The sequence below is a fragment of the Pleurodeles waltl genome, chromosome 9, assembly GCF_031143425.1.
Source record: "Pleurodeles waltl isolate 20211129_DDA chromosome 9, aPleWal1.hap1.20221129, whole genome shotgun sequence".
Taxonomy (NCBI): Eukaryota; Metazoa; Chordata; class Amphibia; order Caudata; family Salamandridae; genus Pleurodeles; species Pleurodeles waltl.
Window position 1 is genome coordinate 426,228,461 of NC_090448.1, and position 26,745 is coordinate 426,255,205.

At 43.4% G+C, this 26,745-nt stretch overlaps 1 protein-coding gene across 2 annotated transcripts in view; it reads right to left on the bottom strand.

Moving 5' to 3' along the window:
- Nucleotides 1–26,745, bottom strand: part of MAP3K10 (mitogen-activated protein kinase kinase kinase 10) — a 244,245-nt gene that overhangs the window by 88,400 nt on the left and 129,100 nt on the right. For both annotated transcript variants that reach the window (XM_069207241.1, XM_069207240.1), the window contains exons 2-6: nucleotides 26,098–26,278; nucleotides 25,111–25,259; nucleotides 11,465–11,640; nucleotides 4,714–4,954; nucleotides 731–853 (exon numbers count right to left, since the gene is read on the bottom strand). In XM_069207241.1, coding sequence (XP_069063342.1) covers nucleotides 731–853; nucleotides 4,714–4,954; nucleotides 11,465–11,640; nucleotides 25,111–25,259; nucleotides 26,098–26,180 — 772 coding nt within the window. In that variant the 5' untranslated portion in view covers nucleotides 26,181–26,278. The remainder of the gene's footprint in view (nucleotides 1–730; nucleotides 854–4,713; nucleotides 4,955–11,464; nucleotides 11,641–25,110; nucleotides 25,260–26,097; nucleotides 26,279–26,745) is intronic.

Here is a 26,745-nt window from a genome sequence, read left to right on the forward strand (position 1 = left end):
GATAATGCACGTTTGGTTGCCTTTGCAATTGTGAGTAACACAGTTTTAAAATACAAATTGTGCTGCCTAAGAAATTGGTCATTATGGCCCAGCCTGCACCATTAATAGAAAATATAAAGGGGTGTGTTATATAAAGCACCATTCGGGGGAACAAATGGGTGTTTACATTCCCTTATTGCACCCCTGAAGTACTACTGTATTACAGAAGTGGGCTCAGACACCCGTGCGGTCCTATCAGTAAAATGGATCATGCCCTTACAAATATGCGCCAGCGGAATCCCACTGAGCGTGCCCACATCTGCACGGTGGCATTACTCATGCGTTGAAGAACAGCCAAGCCCTGCGCTCATGTAATGATTTTTGCAAGGTTTACATCTGCTTTAATTAAGGGCATGGATATGAACCGCAGCTAGAGACATTACACAGAGTGTAAGAGTGACGTATACACAGGATCCAGACCGAATACAGCTAGTGGTACAGCTTGGCTCAGCAACCTAGCCATAGAAGCACCCACTCTGAGAATACTAAACATTATTATTCCTTTGGATTGTGGAATATTTAAGCCCTATATGAACTGAAAATATTCCAGAGGCATGCACTTAGCTGGGATCCTTTAAAGTTTCTGAGCTGCAAAAAGTGCATTTTGTGCGTGATAAACCAAAGATCAGGAATGACATGTATAGCAATTCATTAAACTTTTCTGACCATAATTCCAACAGATGGTACTCACGCCGGATTGCCCGGAGTCGAGGAATGATACTGGGGCTCCCTGGGGGACTCGACCCATTTACACCCTGCACTTTGCATTTGTCCAGAGTTGGAGAAGCTTGAACTGTAATCTTGTGTTCGAAGCCTAGAACAGAAAAATCCACATTCAATAAACAGATCAATGGCAGCAGCCTGCAATATACCAACCTAGTCACAAGACTGAACCATAAGACATAACAGAACAAGGTTGTGCCAGGACTTTACCAACAAGATTAAATCAAGAATGTATGCAATGCTAGCACTGGTGATATGGCCGTGCTAGTATCTGGTGCATGGGCACATATCATGGCTAGCACCAGTGGTACTTACAAAAGATTGAAGTAGGGCATTTTTAAAGGTTGATTGTTAAATCTGGTCTTTTTTTGAGTCTGTGCCTGGAAGGAAAGGGGATGTGTTACATTTTGCTTTCAGAGTGGTTCTTTGAAGCAGCATGTGCTATGGTCGATTTCGTGGTGAGGTTAGGTGTCAAACGAAACAAAAAATTGCTCATAAGTGCATAAATGTCAGCTTATCTTCTTTCCCCAATTCCAGAACCCCAGGGGACAGAATAGAAGCCATTTGGTTCTATCTTGTCTATGCCAGGGTGCTTTAAAGAAGGGGTGTGGCGACAGGTCCAGGAGGGAGGAATCTACGACAGTTTTTTAGGGTAACACACACAGGCCGAATGGAAGTAATCGGTTCTCAGTGAAATTACAAGGTCGCACATCATAGAAAAGACATTGTCTATTTATAGGGCAACTGAGTATAGGAATGCATTTATTCCTCTTTTGGTCTGGAACCAATTCCCTCAGGTGGACTGTAGAAAGGATATAGGTTAATGTGATCAGAACGAAATACTAGATGTGAAGGGCTGAATAAACTGAGGACCCCCTCAATTTCATGTCCTATGTCAAAATATATGACCAACTACTCATGTTCTTGAGCTTCAGCAGTGTAGCGAGAGAAGAGCAGCCAAGCGTACCCATGCACAGGCACACATAAGACTGTTTCTCTGGCCACCATGTTCACAAGGTGAAGTTCTAAGTATACCCAATGAAGTCTGCATATTTTTCTACAAGACTGGCCCCAAAGGCTCTTTACAAAGTGAAAGAAAAGACACACAGGAATTTAGACATTTCTTTCTGCATCTTTCTTTTGCAACCCCAAAGTACAATGTAAGTATCTGCTAGTTGAAAACAGTGTGTTTTATTCTGGTATAATTATTTAATTTACCTATGGAGTCGATGTAGCTATTCCCTTTGCTGGGGCATTAAAGTGAATCAGCAGGATCTTTGTCTGTTCATATGGATCTTTATTTTGCCAGTATGGCGTTTAACCGGTATCAGGCACAATAAGATAGCAGCCTTGTTCATCAATACAAGGACGAATTTCACTTCAACGAACAGTTTCCCAGTAAATTCTGTATTTGAGGCTACATCCAATTAAAAATGACAGGGCAGAGAGAATTCCCGTTATTGGTGGCACTACATAATCCAAACTGTGGTTCTGAATTAAAGGGGATTTCCAGCAGAGTTCTAGGGTAGAGGTCAGTTGGACGGCCTTTAATGGATACCAAAGCCTCCTGGGAGGAAATTTAGGCCCTCTTTATGACTTCGGCGATCTTACTAAAAGACCGCCAAAACCGCGGGCACCACTATACTGCCAGTGCTGGCGGTATATGTGGCTCCCTATTATGACTTTTCCACTGGGCCAGCGGACGGAAACAGTGTTTCCGTCTGCTGGCACAGCGGAAAAGTCACATCAAGATTGCCGCCGGCTCATAATAGAGCCAGCAGCAATGATGAAATGCAGCGGGTGCAGCAACACCCATCGCGCATTTCACTGCCTTAGATTCGGGCAGTGAAATGCGCAATGGGGCTGTGCCTGGGGGCCCCCCCGAGTCCCCCTTACCGCCAGCCTTACCATGGCGGTGTTTACCGCCATGGACAGGCTGGCGGTTGGGGACTCATAATCCCCAGGGAAGCGGTGCTTGCACCGCTGCCCTGGGGATTATGACCACCTGGCGGTCAAGTTGGAGGGGGAAGCGGTATGGCCGTGGCTAATGCGCCATGGTCATAATTCACTGCCAGTACACCGCCAGCCTGTTGGCGGTGTTACCGCCAGTGTACCGCCGCCCAGCAGGGTCGTAATGAGGCTCTTAGTCACATCCTCTTCTGGCTTCATCTCCTAATTGTTATACAAAGATCCAAAAACAATCCACCAAAATAACTCTTGGGGGTCGAAGGATGTGCACAATAATCAATAGATGTCAGAAGCTAATGGTGTGTGATTCATGGACATACGAATGGTACAGTCAAAGATATATCAAGGATCTGGTCTACTGAGCTACTCTGAGCCTTTTAGGTTAACTAAAGAGGGCTCCCTAAGAACTAGAACCTGCATTGTCAGGTAGAATAGGCACAGTGGTAGCTGGCCTCTGATTGGTCTCTGACACCCTTTTTCTGTAAAGAAGGGTGGGCACCATAGCAAGTTACTCATATACATCAATGTCTTAAGAGACCCAGAACGTGCATGCAGGAAGATAGCACCAATCTCCTCAACACTTTCCATGCGCTAGTCTGATGTCATCTGGAGCTCTGGAGAGGATCATCACAGGGAAGAAACGACAATATTGATTCTGCTTACTCTAAAATTGCAAAGGTTTAAAAAATAAATAAAAAGAGGCACCAAGAGTTTGTCCCTAATAAGGTGTTTGCAATAGGGTCTCCACTACTTGTGTGGAGCAAGCCATCTAGAAAGGACAGATCATGTGGACGAAGTGTGCGGGAAACACAAATCTGCATGACTTCTGCTTTTAGGCAACAAGGTCCTAAAAGTGCCTACGTGGAGCACAACCAAGGCAATCTGCATACTGGAACAACTTTTTAAGTTACCTGGATGAAAAAAGAGAGAGTGAATGGCAACGTTTTGGAGGCTATGAGACTGAATAGGAGACTGAGTGTGAGAGAGTCAGTATGTGTTCGACACCAAGCAGCAAAAGCATGATTGCTAATAGTCAGGGTAAAAAATGTGAGCACCACAGAACTACATAACTTGAATGTGGAAAAACGGAGCATTGGCAGGAGCCACAAATACACAAGAGGAAGGTAATGGCCAAAGACATGCCTTAGCTACAAAATTCACTTAAGCCCCCATTAAAATAGAAGAGGGTTCTGCAATACTTTCCCTAACCAGAGAAATGATCTAAACTAGTGGGTTTTTCTGTGGGATCCATCTTAAAAATGTTCATGTGGACAGGACAAAAATGTTATACTTGTAAAAAGGAGTACATTCGGCTTTACAATGAAATCAACTGGAGACCCAGAATCACTAGCACACTTGGATGGAGGTGGATCGATAACAAAGGTGGAAGGAATGCAACTGTTGAGCAGGACTAACCCTAAATAGCAAAATTAAGGTGACTTTCTGTGTTCTGCAAAAGCCAAGTGTAGCCTGTGCTCAACTCTAAAGGAATGACAGAATGGCAGTTGGTGAAAAACTGGTTATAAAAAGTCACACGCAAAATGTATATCTTTGGGTGTTGCAAACACTTGAAATGTATACCAATATTGTATCTGAAGAGAGGATAGTTCATCACACTTGAAACAAATATATTAAAACATATAAGTCTTAGCGAAACAGCTGTGAAGGTTGATCCAACATCCGGTCTTAAGGCACTCAAAAACAGATGAATCCTGTGACACACTTCTCCTGAAGGTAGGAAGACCATTTTGCCACCCATTCCTAATTTCTTAGGTCAGGCTAATCCTCTTCTTTCCCTGTTATTTAGAGTAGCTGATACCAGGCAGCAAGAGGATCTGGTTCCTGTCCATTCCCATGTACCTAACAGCACGTTGATCCTGTTGCCAGCCGCGGCAGTGTACATGTCAGCAAGCTGATACGCGTGCCACCCGTTCCCATGCACTAGGAACCCGTTTACTCCTGTTGCCACCAGTTCCCATGTACCTGAAGGCAAGCTGATCCTGTTGCCATCCCTGAACTTCAACCGGCTCTTCTTGAAGTGTCCTTTCCGCTTTTTGACTTTTGGCTTCTCCTGGTACATTTGGTACATGATGATGTTCAGCTCCCGCTCCACAATGTCTATCTCTCGCTCCGCCAGCTCCTGCTCCCGCCGCCTCAGCACCTCCTCCTGATTTTTCTGTTCCTGTGCGGCCCGTATCAGCTCTTCTTCTCGGCTCCGTAGTTCCTGAGTGGCAAAAGATCACATCTCAATGATAGCCCCTCACCAACTCGTTCCCACTGCTTCTGAGTGTCTGTTTTACACCAAAAGGTAAAGACTGAGGGCCTGAGTCACAAAAGTAAACGCAAACTTTTGTGCAAGTTTACAAATGTTTATATTCACAAACTCCGAGATTCATTTTACTAATAATCATGTTACGACTACAGAGACCCTGCACATAAAAATAGAGGCCTCTCCTATCTTTTTATGTGCAGTTCTCTACCCCTACTCAGTCGCGTTCCCAATCATAAAGGTGCTATTAGTAAAATTAAACTTGTAGGTTGTGAAACAATTTAGTAAACTTACACAAAAATCAGGCCCTCAGTGTGCAAACTGCATTCACTTACTACAGCTATTAGCACATTTCAGAAAGCAGACACTCATGATATATTATAATTTTACAGTATAAGGGGAAATAATATCAAACTGCACATGCACAACCACATCGACTACTGACATCGTCAGGGGAAGCATAAGTAGGGAAGTACAGCTTTACAATTCGTAGCTTCACATCATGCCTTGGCGATATGCTGGTAGTCAATATTGTAAGCTAAAATAAATGTAGGTCTATACTGAAACGCCTATGTTGTGGTGGAACATCTATTGGTGAAATATCAGGGATGGGAAGCTTTGTAAAACGTATCTTTTATTACCAACACAGTCTTTTCGTGCAGCAGTTAGTCAGTATGATTTTCCCATCCTCAGCAGTGGAAGTGGAAAGCTTGTTTTAATGACCTGTGCAACTCCATACTGCCCTTCAGTCTTGCACATTCTAGCAACCGTTAAGGAAAGGACAAAAAGAAAAAAGAAAAACTGTTTTGGGGATGGAACAGTAAATTTAGGACCACATATGTACCTATTTTTACTATTCCAAAGGGTTATAGTCTTTGGTAAGGCTCCAACCCTGCTGTGTTTCCAATACCAGCCTGGTACAGACTATAATAAATACAGTGAGGCCAAGTAAAATTCAAAAGTATTCCCTTGTTCCTTGCAGTTTTGTTTTAGGATTACCAGAAACACATCCAGCATAGGAGAAGCATATTCAGCATAAACATGAAGGTATTTTAGTGGCTGCATAAGATGCCTTCATACCTGAATAGCGCCTAGTGACTGAAAGTGCCACACCAACAGCCTTTTTTCTATCTATACTTTAACACATTAGTCCATATGTGGTCCCAAATTTACTCTTTCATCCTCAAAACTGTTTTTCTTTTTTTCTATCCCAAAGGGATGTTTTTCCTTTTTAGACCATACACACTTTGTTGAAAAACTGTACCATGCTTTAACAAACCCACCTGTAATAAGAAACCTCTTTCATTTATTCCTAAAATATCCTCCCCACCCCCCATCGAATATCTAACGACTTTGGTATGGAAAGGTGCTTCCACTGAACATCGTCTGATTTTTCTACTATGTTTGTAAATGAATCCGCATTGCCTACAGACTCATTTCTCTGTATTGCAACCTCTCAGAGGCGCTTCTTCGCTAGACTTGTAATATAAACCAAGGCACATAATTGTCGGCTGTTTTCTGGAATGTTTCTAGTTTCAAGGAAACCCTACGGCAGGTTTAGGAGCATTATGCTGCAATATTGAACCAAGGTATGCAGCAGGGTTGAATAAATTATGTTGCAAGAAAGGGAAAATTAGACACCACAACATGACACATTCTATGGAGCAAACATTGCGCTATTTTGTCATTTCAACACATTAATATTGACTGGGCAAATGTTTAATCTCGTTAGTACCAGTTTAACACTGCAGCACTGCAAACTGCAACTGAAAGGTGACCAGTGAACCTGTAACCACTCGAGTCTCTTCTTTTAGAAACCGTTGATCGGTTTGAGTTAGAAACATTTTTTTCTCGAAAGCAGCTCTAAATTCAGCATGTGCTAGATCATGTGGCAAGTACAGCAAACATATAATTAAGGTGAAAGCGTTGCAGCCGGGGCATTTCATAATTTTAGTGACCATGCCATATGGAGAAGTGTTCGCCAGAATTGGACTTAACATTGTAAATGGAGTTACAACAATGACAAGTAACGCAAGTCTCCTTATTCTACTGGTTACACATCTCCCTATCCCCCCTCAAGGTTCATATTCATTTGCTAGCAAGCTTACCTCATCATTTGCACACAGTGATATCACCCCACATGGCCAACAGATCATTGTAAAACTGGTTGACACTTACACTTTCACTTTCCTAAAATCCACCTGTTTCTGCACCTGGAATGATGTGCGTAACTTAATTAATAAGACGGACATAAGGTTGTATCCACTGATCTAAAGATCCTTGGCGAGCCACCTTATCCTTTATTAGGTACTCCTCACACTGCTGAGATTGGCAAACTACAAACCAACATTTGACCCGATAAATGAGCAAGGCTCCCAATTAAAAAAAAAGGCTTCCTTTGAAACCAGTTTGTTCTATTTGATTTGAAGTGCTTTAGCAATAACACATTAATTGACAAATTAATTATAGCACATCTGTATTGATCATACGTAGGATGAGTCAGGGGTTTCGATAGCTTTGGAACATTACAATAAGGAAGTAACTACATCTTTTGGTCAAACTTTCTGTTTTTTTGTTTTTCAATGTAACCCAAAAAGAAAGAAAACATAACATTTTCAACAAGACCGTCCCTCTTCCCTTGCGGTTCCTGCCCTACGTGAGTATTCGTTTGAAAATATCATCTTAGCATCAACCCGTGGTCCCCTTCCCAGTCAGCAGCTAGCATCCACCCCCTCTTCTTACCAGTGCTGTCTGGCTATCAGATTCCTCCTCTATTTGAGTCTCTCTTCTATCTCTATATTGTAGCTGTTTTTTCTCAAATGTGCTTTTGGGGACATCTCCTGGCTTTATTTTTAAGGTAATTTCTAAGGTGTCAAGGCCAGCCAGCTACTATGAGACACCAGGGACAGCTGGATTTCTTCAGTGTTAGGCAACGTCTCTTTCCCATATTTATACACCCAGCCTTTATGGAGTTTTTATAGTGAATTGTAAAACCTTTGTCATCAACGATATTTAGTAGGGCCACCTTGAGGGTTCAGGTTGAATGGGTGGCTCAAGACAGGCAGTAACTACAGTTACTAACTTCTCAATCTTGTTTGCTCTATTCCTGGCATACCCATCATTGTTAAACTTCATAAGTAGCTATAACGACTTGAAATCTCAGATGGCTGCTAGTTATGAAACCCTCTGGTTCTCCAGCCAATCTCCTTGAAGACTGGCAAGACTAAGCCATTATCACTCTCAAACCACGATCAAAAACCACTGCCATTATTACAAAATTTCCCTATGCCAAAACATTTACAACCTAGCTCTATGTTCCAGGCGAACCCAGCAACTACTCTCACTCATAAGCAAATGTGTTAGAGCAGCGCTTCTTAAGCGTTTTAGAGCCACAACCCACTTTTTAGTATGACACACTTTCATGATGCACCTAGCATTAATGGACATGAGGCAGGTGATGTTTTTAATGTCACTAAAGCATTGTCTAGTAGTGACTGTTATTTAGAGACATCACATTTCCCAACGAAATGGTCACTAAATTTGCACAGATATACAGTTTTACTGATAAAACTCTACAGCACACAAATGATATTGGGCGGAAAGCAGGTTTCAGTGAAGATTTATTATTTCTGCATCACCAAATAAAGTGCACTTATATGTTCTTATCCTATTAAAATCTTTGTTTCCGTCACACTTCAGAATTACAAGAAAATGTGCTTCATTTTTTGCTTTCCTAACTGCTGAATGTGTATAGTTCATTTACAGATATTTACATTGTTTTGTGTTATGAATAAATGGCATCCAATGGCTTTTCCTTTCACACTTCATGTACTCCAGCAAGACTGTCACATAATTCACTTTATTTTTCTTACTCTCACTGTATTGTGAGAGGAGTTTGTAAACACCAGGTCCCATGTTAATAAAAATCAGCAACCTAAGACATATCCTGACATTTGACCTCTGTCTTTGAAGCACAGCAAATGTGACAAGATAAATATAGAACATAAAGGTATCATTATTTATTGCTTGGATTTTTCCAACCTACCAAAAATGGGCTCATCACCCTTAGTTTTTGGAAACACTGAAACACTGTTAAAGCCCTCCAAGAACTCAAGATAACAATAATACACTAAATGCTGACATAAACAGTGAAGGTCAAGAGTTTGAACCCCAGGAAGCAAAGTTAACACTACATCCATCTGAGGTTGCCAAATGTAAAGTGCTTAGAAACAGCCGAAATGTAGTATGAAATAGTGTATAAAAACAAGTATTATTGTACATTTTACCTTCTTTTGCCAAAACCTAATCAGGGTTCCTGAGTCAGACCATTTTTTAAACATCAAAATCTGCACTCATGATCACCCAAAAGCGCCTCGCAAAAAAGTCTGTTGCCAGGTTCAGACATGCTCTCCCCTTCTGGTTTCACCATTTGTCCCACTACTAGAAAAAAAGAAGTGACCACATAACGCTTGAAAACAACCAGCTTATAACATACAATATTGATGACCTCCAATGTAGATATCCCAGAAAAAACTGAAATACCACCAAGACATTGATTGCCTGGTACGCCAGGTAAAGGCAATATAGAGATGGATATGCAAACTTGTAAAATAGAGGCTAGGTTTGCCTGTCCTCAAAGCTAGTTGTGCATCAAAATCTCATAATTTGCTTTTGCGTAATTAAGCAAAATTTCTGAAAAATTATGTAAAATTACAAACATTTATGTGAAGTCCAGAGTCAGTATTTGGGGCTACATTTTAACACTGAATGCATCCTTGATTACTTTTTGAATATGAGGCACAAAAAAAAACAAGTGCTGCCAACAGACAGTTGCTCCTCCTCCCGTTCTAGTCGTTTGCTTTGGTCTTGTGCACATTCCAACATTTTTGCTGTAAATGACACATGATCAGTAACAAGCGTAATGTGAAATGCAAAATTATGCCAGGATAACACAAATGTCTCCCAAGACTACTCATAACCAGCTAATACTTCGACTCATACATGAACATTCTCAACAAACACAAAATCATAGATAAAAACTGCCATTTTATTAATCATTGCTGATAACCATTCTAGAATAATCCTTGCCTCACCAAATGTCTAGTAGTGATCCCTTTTCAACAGCAACTACAGATTCACTCACCAAAAAGAATACCTGAATTCCTCGTTGAACAAACTATCAGAGCCTGAATTTACATCTTATCCGTAGGTCCCTGTACAAGGTCGTAACTAAGACAAGACCGAAATAACACAGTTACAACTCATTGACTAACCTTAAGTCAATGTCTTTACTCTCTGAAAATAAACAACTAACATTTGATCCCTGGCCCACCAATCATAGAGCCTCCTGCCCAGACGAATATTTGTTTTCTTCCTGAATTTCCAAGACTGCTTCAAACTGAAGCTTGTTTGTAAAGGTGCCTCTAAAGTAAAGACCTGTCCATGAATTCCCACTCCAGAGGTACCCTAAAAAGAGCTCCTGCCCCTAAGCTAAAATCCTTCTTCCTCAAAATAAATTTCAGAAAGGAATGGCATATCATAGTTTTTTTCATGCCTCCAACATCAGTGCCACAGTAGAGGCCTCTCGAGTTGCCCTCCCGAGCCAGTTAGCAGCCCCATTACAAACCTTTCCGCGTCCAACCCATTAGCCAAACAGATCACATAATCCTCGTCTTACATGCCCTCCACTACCTCCCAGTAGATGTCTGTGTCTATTTGTAACTCTACAACAACAGTCTCCCAGTAAATACAGTCTTCCTTGAATAAGAAATATCTCTGCTCTCTCATAAAGGCACAAAATGCGAACCTCATGGTGATAACCATCTGCAGCAAGCTAGCACATGAACACAGTGTTCTACCACACAGGACACAGCCTTAGCAACAGCCTATCCTCGATCTCCAGTTCAGAAAGGTCCTCAAAACAAGTCTCTTCAAATGTTTAGTTGTGGTCCACAACCCTTAAAAAAAAACATACAAACCAGCCAAAGGTTGTTTCCCTTGTTTATGACCCCTAGCCACACAGTTCCACTGCAGATATGTAAACATTAAGCTAACCATGGTGGAGATAGAAGTACAATGTTTATGTACGAGAAACCATGAAAATAATTCATGCCGGAAAACAAACACTTTTGTAAAACAATCTACTTGCAAATTACCATTGTTTATCTTTCCGACACGACGATAGCAGCGAAACAGAGATATGTGGCAAGGTATAAAGCAATAACACAGGTACAGCATTACTGCCACTCTGGAATGTGTCCCTTTTGAGAGAATGAGCAGCAGAGGGCTTTGAACGTCCTGCCTGTGCCTGATGAAGGCCACATTCACCTTTTTCACACTGCATATGTTGATGAAGCCCAAAGCTTCCAATCTGCAGCAAGTTTCAGAATGCGGACTTAAAAATGCGTGCGGTCACAAAGATGATGCAGAATGAGAAAGTCGCATCTCAAGTAGTGCATACATTACCTTCTCTTTGGTCCTCAGGTCACTGAACATCTGCTGGATTTCCACCTTCCAGTCCTCCTGCAATGAGTGGAAGGACTCAAGAGGCATCTGGAACATGGAGGACTGCTCAATGGCCACCAGCTGCTCTAGGATGCTGGTGAAGGAAGGCCGGCTGTGTGCGTCTGGATTCCAACACTCTGTTCAATGCACAATGTAGAAAGATGGAGTCACCACCAGTACCGAACAGCATTAGAAGAGCACCATGTATCCAGGTTATAAGGAGTAGACATTACTATTATTTAGGGCTTGAAGAAACAAACCTTAGTTTGTAATTACAAACATTCAAGCTGACTACTCTGTCTTACTTCCCACTAAAAACAAAAAAATAGTAATGGAGCTTTATATTAAACAACCATATTAAGGAGGGCTATTGTGGGATTGTCAAGGAAACAGTGCATTTTGTGAGTCTTACTGGCTGTTGAAGAACATGTTACTTAGCTTTGGTAACGCTCATTCCAGTAGAGATTATCTAGTCGCAGATTCCTCATCTTTTGAATAGTCCCTAGGAGTCAGACTGGGTTTGGAAATGTTACACAATACCTCTGCAACCCAGCAGACGGTGTTGTGCGCCTCCACACTGACACTCTTCTGCTCTGGAAATGATATGCAGACCCTATATAGATGCCCCTCTAGCGAGCTGACATCAGTTGCTTTTGAGACTTTCCACTCTTCTAGAAGAAGAACCTCAAAAGCAAATTGGTGTGACCTATATGCAGATTCCTAGACTTGCAATCTTGTTAATGGATAGAGGCTAACCACAGAACAGGGAGGATGGGAGGGCTGGTGAGAAATCTGTGGTTAGATAAAGTCTCTACCAGAAAAAGAGTTACCAGAGGTAAGTAACTTGTTCTTTTGATAGAGACTTCTATCCTCAGGTTCCTCACATTTTCAAACAAAGTACTGTCTATTGGGTGGAGGATATGTGGATGAACTCAGGACAGAGTGGGAATTTCGCCTTCCTGGCGAACCTGACTGTTAAGACAATAGTATTTTGTGAACATGTGATGGATGCCCATATAGCTGCTTTGCAGACGTTTGGGACAGAGACTCCATGTGCTAACACAGTGATAGCAGCTTTAGCCCTGGTAGAATGAGCATGCATGTCTTTCGAAGGCTATTGTTTTGGCCAATAGGTAGCAGATCTTAGTTCCAGAGCATGATCTAATAGGAGATGGTTCTCTTCTGCACAGTCCTGCCTATTTTTTGCTCCAATGAATCCCACAAGGAGCGGATTGTCCACCTGCTGCTCTTTGGTATGCTCTATATAAAAGCTCACTGTTCTCTTGCAGTCCAAGTGATGAAGACTCCCTTCTTCTTGGAAGGTTGAGGTGGAGCAAAGAATGCCAGGTGATGGTTTGATAGACGTGGAACAGCATCACAATTTTTGGTAAGAAGGATGCTCACGTCTGCAGTTTGTCTGGGAAACAGGTGGTGCACACCAGGTTGATACAGAGCCTGAAACTCACTCTCTTGCTGCACCAATGTCATGGCAATGAGGAAAATTGTCTTGGGGGTGCAAGCTGCAAGGGGAAGTAGTAAAGCGGCTCGAATAAAGTACCCATCAGGAACATAAGGACCAAATTAAGGTCCCACTGTGGCATGACAAAGAGAGAGGGACGAAAAAGATGTTGTAACCCCTTTAAAAATGCATAACTGGGGACTTAAATGATGCTTGATCTGACAACTGAAGAAAAGGTGAAGAAGTCGAAAGAATCCTCTTAACAGTGCCCACAGCAAAGCCTTACTGGGCGAGAGCCAAAACAAATACCAAAGCGTCAAATAACTTTGCCTGGAGGGTGCCTACCTGGTGAGTGTCACACCAAGCTACAAATAGTCAAAACGACAGGTGTATACAATTTCAGTCGAAGGACACCTGGCTGCCAAGATTATATCAACAACCTCAAGAAGAAGGTATAAGCTATTCAGCTGTCACCACTCAACCTCCAAGCATGAAGTTGGAGAGTGAAAAGGCCCGGTGTAGAACCCCACCCTGCTGCTTCAACAGCAGATCCTCCCGGAGGGGCAGGCTGGCATTCAAAGAGTCTGCCAGATGGTTAACCTTGGAGGCTCAGAGCCTCCTGGCACAAGGTCCGTGACCCCATCCTGACCGGTTTGTTGCAGTCCTACGTGGCAGTGGTGTTGTCTTTGAGCTCCTGTGCCAGCCTTCCCTTGATGGATGGAAGAATGGCTTTCAACTCCAATCCATTAACTCTTGGCTCCAGAAGGTTAATATGGAACTGGGACTCAGCCAGAAACCAGAGGCCTCTGATCTCCACCTCTCCCTGATGACTTTCCCAACCCAGAAGTGATGCATCGGTCCCCACTGTCTGCTCTGGGTGGGGAAGGGAAAGGGGCCTGCCGCAGACCTAATCATAATCCAGTAACCACCACTGCAGATCTTTTGCAGTCTCCTCGAAAATCTGAACATGGCCAGAGAAGTTCATGTAATGTTGGGCCCACTGAGACTTCGTATCCCACTGCAGAGCCCGCATTTGCCACATGGTGTGCTTAACCAGCAGGATGCAAGAGGTCATCAGTCCTACCAGCCTCAAAATTGACCTCTCTGAACTTCAGAACCGAGGCTGGAAGATCAGGATCATAGCTTGAATGTCCTGGCCTCTCTTTCTAGGGGAAAAGGCATAAAACTGAACTGTGTCCAGAATGGCTCCGACGAAGGGCAGCATTTGGAAAGGAGTCAGGTGTGACTTCAGCAAGTTGATAGTGAATCTCAAAGTTAACAGGAGGTGTGCCGTGGTCTGGAGGTGGTTGACAACTGCCTGAGGCAAGCCTGCCTTCAACAGTCAGTCACTGAGGTAGGGGAACACTGACATCCTCTAACCTCTGAATTATGCTGCTATCACTTTCGTGAACACCGAGTGGCACTGGATAGACCAAAGGGGAGCACAGCAGCAAGCTGAAAATGTTCCTGTCCCACCAAGAACCGAAGGAAGCACAGATGGTCCGGCAAGATGGGTATATAGATATGACTTCCTACAAAGTCCAACATCACCATCCAGTCTCCAGGGTGGAGGGCAGACAAGACCTGGGCCAGGGTAAGCATTTTGAATTTCTCCTTCTCCAAAGGCTTCCATCCTTCTTGTGCTCCAGAAAGTAGCAGGAATAACAACCAAGCCCTACTTCTGGCACTGGCACCCTCTCAACAGCTCCTTTAGCCGTAAGGGCTTGCACGTATGAGAGCTCAACTAAATCCATGAAAGAAGCAGTAAGGTTGGTGTCCTCGGTGAGGCAGAGCAGGTAAGCCCAGAGAGCATGTGGTAGCTCTGGTCTTCTTAAATTGCTCCAAAGCCTTGTCCCCAAATAAGCAAGTCCTTTCGAAGGGCATGTCCATAAGGGAGGACAGGACACCAACAAAAACTGGGTTGATTGCAGGTGTGCATGGCTGCAATGCAATCACTGATGTCCACGCCACAACAAATTGTGAACTTGGCCACATCAAAACTATCTTGGATGGCCTGGGCAAGAACAGGTCGGTGAGCTTTGGGACACCAGGAGGGACTTAAGCCATGGAGTACCAAAGGGTGTAGGAGTAGTGTCCCAGGAGGCAGCTGGCAATAAATGAACAAAGGGACAGGCTAGTGAAAAAGAAAACGTGCTTCCCAAAAGTCTCCACCTATTTGGACTCCCAATCGGAGGAAGCAGTCAGAAAAGTGTTGGAGTTAGACCTCCTCGTGGACACCTGCACCACCAAATTTTCAGGGGAGGTGTGCTGAGATAACAACAAACAGTCAGCAGGTGCAGGGTGATGGTGTCTCACTATTTGACTGTTGACTGGAGGGCCAGAGCAGGGTTTGACCCAAGCACCTAATAAGTTGTCAGTCGGTGTCTCATTGAATGACAGAATATGCTCCCTAGAGGTCAGGCCCAACTGGTGAATTTCTGTCAATACATATGACTTTACCTCCAAGGTGGGGTGCTGGAGGTCAAGGACTTTGTCTGCCCTAAGCATTACCATGGTATAGGAAGAAGATTCTTCTGTGGCTGGACCAGAGGGTGAGATAAGGCCCATTTCAGGGGAGGTATCGAGACCACTAGCCTCCTGCAGTCATCCTACTGATTATCATCTTGATAGGGCTAAGCAAACTAATCACCTGCATCATAATCACTGTTCAAGTCCATGTTGAAAAGTGAGTATAGGGTATGTTGTCTCCCTTGGTGATGCAGCAGATCAAGAGGAGTAATCTGCGTTTCAACTGTCATCGAGTGCAGCTTCAGGCGAGGTTGGACCACCTCAAACTCTGAATCAAAGAGTACTATGAGTATCACCACAGCCAGCATCAAAGAAGTCTGTACTGGTGTCGAAGTTCCAGTAATCAGATTTGGCCATGGAGCGGAGGTGGGATCTGGACCAGATCTGGAGGTGTCATGACAGACTTGGAGGGTTCAATTGGTGCCAAGAGTGAACCTGTCTACGATACTCGAGATGGAAAGTTTTCAGCTTTTTGAGGCCCAAAGGTGCACCGGAGAGAGACAGCAAGGGTCCGAAGAGTTGGAGCATGTCTGCGCAGAACTATTCCATCTGTACTGGAGTGGCAGATGGTGCCAGAAACGCAGGATGTGACAGAACCAGTTGCGGGATCAGCTCCAAAGTCAAACGACTCCAGGAGGGAGATCGGGTACCATGGCACCACCCTTGGCCTGTTCATGTGAATGGAAAACAATGACCAGCCTATGAAACCCCAAAAAATGGAAACAATGTATCCTGGTGATGTGGTGTCATCTCTTAATTAAATATACTAATATTGAGGAGGCAAAACCAAAGTGCATTAAAACTCACAGGAGTTCAATGTATCATTCTAAATTCCAGTTCTACAATAATCAACATTGAAACATAAATTCAGAGTATTTATTATTGTATTTATCTATCAGTGTTTTCGAATGTAAACCAGGCAACAGTTAGGCATCAGGATGCTGTACATTAACAGTAGGGCACCACAGTGAATCAAACCTTACAGGTATGCCCCATAAAATGAGGTATACATGAAAGAATATGACATGAATAGTATGTCAATAGGCAGATTAGTCTTGTAACACTAACATAAGTATGTTGGTCAGATTAGGCACATATCTTCTGAATTTAGCTTAGATGCAGCTGCTACGACTGATCGACAGGACTGGAGAACTAAACACCGTTCAGTACAACACGTCATATGGAATAAATGGGCTCTCATTATTGTAATTAAAATCACCGTTTACATTTATATTATCTGTAATAATGAAAAAGACTTCGCCTACTAGTTTAGTACACAAGCAATTTATATATATAATCATTTTCTGATAATGCATATATGCAGCCACAAGCAAATTCATGCCTATGACGAGCATAAGCAGATGTTTAAATGTGAACATATATGTCTATACACACAACAAACAGTATTTAACAGTGACATGGTATGTAAAAGTATGTGATTTTTCTAGATACATACCCTCTGAGAGCTTGGGCTTTGTTCAGGTTCCCAAATAAGTACTAATGTCTTTAGACCTTGGGTCAAATAATAGCAGAACTTTGGGAAAAATGTCACTGGCGTCTGCACGGGCAATTAGAATTTACCAGGCCACCAGTTAGAGGACCAGGGTCTTCTACTTCATATGTCCTGCAGTGCCCTTATTGCTGAACCCTCAACGGGGAAAGAATTACCCATATAAGCACTTTATTCTCAGGGTAGAAAGTCACAGCAGATTGAGGCTTACTCAGAGATGTGCTGCGGGCAAGAAGCTCAATGCACAGCAACATAAATAACATTCAAAGCAAAGTCCAGTCAGTGTTTTTGCTTTAAAAAGAAAAAGTATTTTATACACCCAAAAATAGATATTTTTCACAAAAGTACAAATATGAACAAAATTGAATGGGAATACTGTATTAAGGGCCTCGCAAACTAGCGGGTATGCACAGTAAAGAAAAGACACATCTTATCTGGCAGAGCAACCACGATGGCTGGCCACATTTCTCTGAAACCTGGTATACCCACGCCAAGCTGCGATCTACTACAATGGGTGAAGGCTTATTTGGCACTTAGGTACTGAGAGTCTCTGGCACAGCTAAATATTAGTGGAACAGGGACCTGAAAAAGTGTGCCTCAGAGTACACACACTTGAGCTACTGCTCTAATGTTGCCCCATGCTCAGGCAGCTGGTGGATATTGCACACTGTGTGGTATGGTTAAGAATATCAAGCGTAAAGGTCAGATAACTTTCCAGTGGGAAAGTTTTTAACTTGCGCCTTGCTGGTCAGAGCGATAATCTGATTTGGGAATGTGACTCCGTAAAACCTGAGACAGACAGGGCTGTACTACAGCTCTCTGAAGGAAATGGTCATTGCTCTTTACCAGTTCATCGGGGACAAAACCCAATTAAACAAGAAATAGGGAACCTCAACGGCAAATGGGAAGAGGATACGGAGGAAGATCTCTCAAACTGAGAGTGGTCTGTGGCACTACTACACCTGACCAAGGTCTCCAAAAATGCTGGATCAAAAGTTATTTATTTTAAATTATGTACAGAGCAATTACTGCAGCCCCCTACACCAATTACTGCAGCCCCCTACACCTACAAATCATGTTCCCTGGGATGCCCCAAATATGCCCCAAATGGAGAGATGATGAGGCTTCTTTTTCTTTACCAGTGCTTTCAAGGTGGGAGCTCCACACAGATTGCTAACTTAACCGGCAAGATGAATCTTTGCAAACCTAGTTTGGCCTTCTGAGGCTGACGCCTAAGTGAAAATCTGATAAATCCTGTAGTAAATTCATAGACCTAGCAAGGTCACTGGTTACAAGAGTGATTGGTGTGAACTGGAAATCGCTGCTGCTGGCAGACATTACTACTAAAAGGAGGTCGGATCTCTAGAAAGGGGCATAAGCAGGCAAAGCTGGCCCTGAAGTGTGCACTATAAACAGAGATACCTTACAGCTCGCACTTGCCCCCAAAACTGACAGATAAGACTCGAAGAAAGGCTAGATCTGCCTGGCACCAATATTGAAAAGCCGAATTTACAAGGCATATGGGGGCCCGACCTCTGCTCCCTGGGTGCTCCCCTGATAGAATTTCACCACTTTCGTGACGTTTGGAGCACCGTAGAACAGTATGCACATTTTAAAAGGCCCACACAAGGGCTAATAAAGCACTTCTGCCAATGCTATTCCTATTATGCGGCCACCAGTGGCCGTTAAATGTTGACTTTTTTTCCTGTTGGTTCATAAACGTCTTGCTTCAAATGGCAACTCTGTATTTTCCAGCTGCCCCTTCTCCTCCATGGCACACCAACTGACTTAATCCTGCTACATCTGGCTGTGCATCAAAGCTACGGAGGTTTGTGTGGACAGGTTAAAAAAAATAAAAAAATAAAAAAGTTTTCAGTTGTTAGTGGCCCTCTTGGCAAAACGCTGGTCTTAGGAGGTGGTTCTCTAGACCCCTTTGGCATTTTAGGAAACCTCAGAAATGTGGAGCTGTTATTCCAGAATGATAAGCCTTGAATGTCACTGGATCTGGCCTCAAACGTTTTGAATCTCGTGGGGGTGAAAGGCTGACTTATGGAGTTTACCAGTGGCACGTCTGGGAGAATTGAGATATATACTCCTATGGTACAAAATAACCTCAGAAGGAAATATTTAACAATACAAAAATGATTATTTACAGTGAGTGGTACCCCTGGTATCCACTCATTACACTGAATTAGAACATTGATGAAATCCTCTATTCATACTTTTTTTTTTTAATTTAGTGATCATTTTTCTTCAGCTATTTTCTGATCATAATTAGGCACACTCAAAATACAATCAATGTTAGTTATTTAATCAATGACATGCATTTTAAACAACCAAAAGTAGAAAAGTAGGTCATATTAGAGACAGGTCATCTGACCAAATAGATACCATAGATCAATTTACAATATGGTAGTGACTATAGCCAGCAGAAGAATCAACTCAACCAGTCCCCAAAACAGCATTTTGTAATCACTATTCCATCAGCTTGCTATCCTATTGCATTTGGTTCATTGAAGGACAGTTGGAGTATATTAATGTCGATGTTTCGGTCTCTGGCGTCAACATGTAGTATATGTGACCATCATCAGGACAGAGTGTTTGTGATCATCCCAAATTTAAAATCCCGTAATGTACGCAAGGTTGACACACCGATCTTATTATAAACGTTATTTATACTGCATACAGATGCAACCAATTATATCCAAATTCATGGAAAGGGGCAGTGAATACTATGACAATTGCTTTCCTCTTGAATTAATCAAGGCATTGATCAATGGAATTGATTAATTTAAGAAGAAGCCGACTACATTACCAACTTTTGTAAATCTGATCAGATTTTGCAGTACAAAACACTAACTCACCACCCTCCTTTAGCCCACCCCCCAATGACTATGTTGTCATAGGCGTCAACTGCTGCCATCTCATCCACTCACCCAAATGGCCTACCATCACCTAAATCAGAGTCTTAACTACAGGATACCATTATTTAACGCAACATCTTTTGAACATGTTAAATGATGTGCTTAGAACATCATTCAACGTGTTAAAAACAAAAACGTGTGGAATTCATTGTAAACTGAGGAAAAAAAACACTGAGAACCATGATACTGTATTTTATTTGATTTTTGGTTTTAAAGGATACAAAAATAACCAAATGGCACAGAAGTTAAAGCCAGTACATATCAGGTGCCATTCATTGATGCAGTATCTAAGCCATTTTACCCCCTTCTTAGAGAAAGGGAAATATCATGATCAGAGGGCCCTGCCCCTCAGCCAATAGCAACAAAAGGAGAACAGCATGATATTGCCCATCCCCGTGTCAACCTGTGTACATCTTAGCATCTGTGCAAGTTACCAGCTTGTAAGGGTGTGTTCAAGAGGAATGTTGTGAAGGGAGGGGGTGAGAAGTGTGGCGTACAGGTCAAGTTGCTCATTGCAGTAGACTAAAGACGTCAGCCGGTCGTTGTATTTAGGTGACCTCCCTCACCACCAACTGCATGTCATCAATCTATTTGCCAGTAAAAGAGTCAGGACAGTATATCGTCTGTGGGCCACGGAGATCTTCCACACCCAGCTCAGCACTGCAACCGTAGTATCTCTGGGCATCTCATAGTTAATCTTGGTAGACAGCGCAGTGAGAAACGGTCCAAAACCCATTGGTGAAGGCGCACGACCATGTCAAATGTAGGAAATGTGCATCAAGTTGGCCGCACCTGGCATAGTTTTGGTTCTCCCCGAGACCAAATTTATGGTGAGACAGCGGTGTGTGTGTTAGGCCCTCTGGAGGAACTTGTAATATATTATACTGAGTCTATTGCTGGACAACACCATGCCTGTCAGAGCAGCAGAAGGCCCACATCTTCTCTGGGATTACCAATCCCATCTCCTCCTCCAATTAGCGTGTGCTGTATGACCAGGTAGTGGAGTAGCCTCCAATGAGGAGCGGTGTAGTCTGGAAATGAGCTGTTTTGTGGTAGGAACAACCAAAAGAGTCTCCAGTGTCTGGCATGTTGCTTGCTCTGCAGGGAAATCTGGCATGGGGGCTTGAAGGCAACCTATAATTCTGTAGTACAGAAAGATGTCAAGGGGGCGTGTGGTATGGGATCTATAAAATACTTCAGTTGTATACATTTTTTGTCAGCATATAGATCCCTCCACTGGGCAACCCCTCTCCCCCATCAAGAAAGCTGAGATAGCTCCTAAGGTTGATGCATAGCTTGTATTAAAGCGTGATGCCAGATTGAGACGGAAGGAGCATATAAGACTCGGAGGCAAGCTTGTCTGCCCAACTCAGTCCAGGCCCTGGAGGTGCACATCGCAGTTCCCATATACAGGCCCTTATTACGACCCTGGAGATCCGAAGACTGCGACGGGCCAGCGGTGAAGACCGCCACATTACGAGTGTGGCAGTTTGGCCTCTGCCAAACCACCACATCTCCACTGGTAACGCCAAGGCGGTAGGGCACCCGGGCCAGAGGGCAACTCCTTCAGGCCGGCTGTCCACTGCAGACCGCTGGCGGTATAATGAGTTGGCTTTCCGCCAGGGTTTCCGTGGCAGTAGCACCTCCACGAAAACTGGTGGAAAGGCTGCCGGCAACAGGAAATTCCTTTCCTGTCGCTGGCAGACAACTCCCCCAACCCCTCCTGCACATGCAATACCCCTCACCCCCTTCCGTGACAGCACCCCCTTCCATGACAGTACCCCCTCTCCCACCCCCTTCCGTGACAGCACTTCCCTCCCCCAGCCTCCCCACACACACACACACACACCCACATCTCGCATACACGCATTCACAAACATTCCAACACGCATTCACTTCATCACACACACATACGCACATGTTCAAACACGCATACACATGCATTCAGACACACAGACACTCATACACATGCATTCAAACATGCATATACACAATGCATACACACTTACATTCATGCACGTAGACATACACACACACAGACACACCCCCCCAACCCCCACCCCACACCATCCTCCCCTGTCAGACGATCGACTTACCTTGTCGGGCGAGGAGGTCATCTGCCAGGGAACGCGAACAGGCGCTTCCACAGCCAGTAGCGCTCCACCATCGGGACACCCACATGCCAAATTACTGCTCCAAATACGGCAGACAGAGTCCTTTTGGCGTGGCTGTGAGGGCGGTGGAACCGCCTCTGCGCTGCCGATTGCCAGCCTAGCCGACTGCTGAAGGATTTTTACCCAAATTGTGGTAGAAATCCTTCAGTACTCGTAATATGGTGGTCAGAAAACCGCCAGCACTGGCGGTCTTCTGGCACCTGTGGCTTCGGTGGTGTTTGTAAAAGACCGCTGAAGTCATAATGAGGGCCACAGTGAGTAATGAGGCGCAGGGACACAGATCAATGATCACCGGGGGCCGCGGAATCCATCTCCACCGCTACATGTGGGATGTAATTACCAGGATGGAACCAGTAATGTACGAAGTGGGCTTGTGCAAATAAATAATAAAGGTCTGGATCAGGGGCCCTTGAACCCTTCCTCGTGGAAGGGGGGAGCAAGGGTGGACCATTTGATCCTGGATAGTGTATTAGCCCTGGCTAACTTTATAAATTGTGTGCAGATGTGTTAGAGGAGGGATCTGGTGACTAGTAGCTGGATATTAATGAATAAGTAGAGGAGTTTGGGCAGAAGCACAATTTTAATCAGATCTATTCTACCTGCCACCTACATCCGACACCGAGCTAGTTCCCATACTGAAAGTGGTCAACTCATCATCCATGTCCTAGTCTAAAATTCATTAAACCCCTAGCCCTCTTTATTCATGCCTTATTTTCCCAGCCATCTCTCTTTAATCACTCTTACCAGAGGCACTATCCACCTTGTGATTCTCCAGGGCATCCCAACATTCCTCAGACTACTTGAGATGCTGCGATGATTTCTTGGCACAGACTTTGGCCCATTCAGCTGAGATGCTGATCCCCATCACTTTTGGGCTGGCTCTCACCTTTGATTCAGTCCTCCACACAAGCTGCAGATCATCTGATTCTTTGGTCTTGTCATTAATAGCTTCCACATGAAGGTTAGAACAGCCATCTTTCTTTCAGGATCATTAATTAAGCTCTAGTAGTTCATTGGGCTCACATGTTTGATCCCAACTGGTGGATAAGGTGACAGAGAACTTAGCAATAGAATTTTCTGAAAGCACAAAAACTCCTCTAAGCTGATGCTTTATTGCTTGATCTTGACATTGAGACCATTACAAAGAAGTGGTTTCAAAGGATGATTACTAATCTGAATGTGAGAGATCCTGTGGGAAGCCAATGTCTGAGAGGAAGGTGTGCTACCTTAAGTTTTAATTCACCAGCCATCCAGAACAGACATTTTTTTTAATGGCAGTACAGCAGGTTACTAGACTAGAGTAGGGAGTGCTGAATACCAAACGTCCAGTGGGAGGTGGACTGGGTATTCCAACCCAGACACCTTAAAAACAAGGCTAGTGTTCCCAGACATAACAGGGCTTGGACCCACACAGAGCACATGCAAAGATTTGTTTGGGCACTGGTCAGAGGAGACCTGAATGGGTTGAGAGTACCTAAATGGGCTGAGGGTGCCACGGCTCTGTTACAGAGTTACAGATATTTGATGCACAGGTTCCAAGATCACTTCAGGAATGAGGCGAGCCTGGCAGCTCTTAATCCTTGTATAGGCACCCTCCACCTCGTCTCATGCTGCACATAGACTCCTGACACGCTTAAAATACACACAGGAAACAATCTGATGGAAGGTAATGTCTCCACTTATGGGGGAACTGAATGGATTTTTGGTACATGCGTCTCCAAAATGTAAAAGTAAAAAGATCTGTGCCGATTCTTCACTAAAATACTGCCACCACACATAAGGCTCCCATCGCCAGGTAGGTATTTCACTATATGTACAGGAATATTTTTGGTGTATCCACAGTCCTGAAGGGTGTAGAACATTCATGGCGGAGCAATAATAACATGCAGTAAAAACATTCTGAGGTCTCCAGAATGCCAAAGCCACTGTATAAACAATTACAAGATAGTGCAGAAAATAAAAAAAGTGCAAAATAGCACAGCAGTCCAAAGAATGTAGGGCCTTTCCCCTCAACAGTGTGAAATCAAGGACATGACCAGACCCAGGCAGTGGCTATAGACTGGGAGCCAAGCCAAGTGAAAGGGTGGTCACAACAAGTGCTGTGCAGCTCACTGAGATCATAGTGAGTGGGAACTACCTGTATTTGTTGAATGGCGCAGTATCCTATGACAACAATGGGTGAGGACAACTCTCATGTGAGCCATTTGCCAAACCAACTTATGTTGTAGGCTCCCAAAAAACTAGCCATAAGAGCTACAAGTGATCAGAACTAACATCCTGGTCACATATCAGATGATGATAGCTGGTGATTTACAGGTCTGGGTATGGTTCTAGTTACAGAGTTTCCCTGTAGTATCACTACAGATATTCATGTATGGTGAGCACCTTGAATAACAATGAAAAGAATGTGTATTAGATAGAAGAGCCAAGATATAGTTAACCACATCTTAGGTGCAACCTTCCTGACCCATCTCAGAACAGAATGTACCCTCTCTTCCTTTCCCATTCCTTACATCTGCAGGAAATTGGCAAGGTAAAAGAATACACGTCTAGAAACTTTCCAGGCACATACACTAAATTTTGGCTGGACTGCAAGCAAACGTTTGTGAACATGTGAACAATTTAATACTATGTGCACCTACGCAACCGTGACCTGTGCACTCTATTCTTTGACGTCTATATCTATAACTCTGTGAAGCTGTACTGTGATTTACCTGTTTCTAACTTAGAGTCAATAAATCCCCAAGGATATTTGTGCACGATGAAAGGTCATTAACACACCTTTCGTACTGCTACATTCCATTCTGCTGCTTCTTGAAAAATGTGGTTTTACAGCTCTGTATTACAATGTCGCAAACAATTGTTTGGAATCTGTACGTCTACATTTATAGCCCTAGCCCCAGCCCATTTACAAAGGATTCAACAAAGTGATCTCTCTGTGAAAGAGGCCTCTTTGCAATCTTAACATTCCAGAAAACGTCTATATAATTTGCTATTAACAGTTCTCTTACCTTCCAAAAGTTTGACAAAGGGTTCCGGGCATGTAGATGGGATTGGAAGGGTTAACTTGTTCATGGCCACGCCATAGGCTACTGCCATTGCATCAATCTCCCGGTAGGGCACTTCTCCAGTTAGTAACTCCCACAGAAGTACTCCAAAGCTGTAACACAGAACAGACTTCCATTCAGTTTAGATTTGAGTTTAATGAACCAAGTTTGCACAGCAACTGTTTGCATAAAGGAAGTAAAAACCCAGCTAATGAATGCAACACGAATCTGAAATACTGAGAACCCTCTTCCCAGTCATTAGGTTTTTTTACATCTGACTGCAAGGTAATGAGCAACTGAAAATCATCCAACATTTTAGTAAAGCGCTGCTGAAACCCAGTTTTGTAGGAACGGGGTGGGGGCACTGAAACTCTACTGATAATTGAAAGAGATCTCTAAAATTATCTTTTATGATAAAGCTGCTTTTACTTCCCAAGGATGTTGGGTCTCGTGGTGGGGTACATTTTAAAATCCTTCGCTCACAAGATACTCATTGCCATTTTACTGAAGGTGGGACTTCCTGTATGGTAATTTGATTTAAATGCTGTGAAACCAGTGGCCGAGGCAGGCAGAGTGCAATCTCTTGTTTGTTATTTCCTATATAGAGGTAGGCCAAAGACAGATTGCTTTGGCAGTGTGCTGTAGGGTGGAAGGATGTTCATCAGGAAAAGACAAAAGAAAGAGGACCACAACATACAAGGGTCAAGGCAGACAGGAACAACTCCAAACAGAAACATTTTGGGCAGTTTTAACCCTTTTAAGTATCACCAGAGACCACATACTTTAGGCTTAATTAAAATGGTGAACACACAGTCACTGCCACTCTCTCAGCCTCTAATGATGTACATGTTTAATTAAAGTCAGGCAGGAGGGGGCTCGTTCAGTGAAAAATATGGTAAATGTCACGAATGGTCGACATCAGAGGATATATTCTTTGAATGGTGTCCTTACCTCCAAACATCACTGCTTTTAGAGAAGAGGGATAATCTAATGACCTCAGGAGCCATCCAGGCATATGTGCCCGCTGCACTCATTTTTGTTGTTTGGTGCCACTCGCGTGCCAGGCCAAAATCCGTAATCTTTAGAATCTTGTTGGAGAGATCATCGTTCTCGATCTTCTCGAGGATCAGTACTGCAAAAGATTGAGAAGGAAACTGTTAAACGTTTAGATCACAGTTTATTTACAGCTGTGTGGGGCTACTCTCTCATGTCCTTCTTGCTTTTCTCTAATTTCCTACATTTTCTAATAACCTTAAAAAAGCCTCATGAAAAAAACTTGTACAGACTATTTAGCAGTTGACTACATCACCCCTAGCCCTGACACCAATAGTAAAACTTAACTGGACATCAACTACAGTTCTTCATTAATGCATACTACACCAGTACCTCCAGATTATGATAAAAGCCGGTTACACACTGCTACTCGAAACTGTGCTGCTCGATGGCCAGAAGAGATGGTGTGAGGCATACAGCATAAAACCAGTAGCAGAGTTTTAACAATGGTATGACTGTTTACCGGGGTTGCGTGTTTCGTTAAAAATCTAACAAGTAAGTACCTCAAGATATTAATGTAAATAAAACAAAAACAGTAGCCAAAAT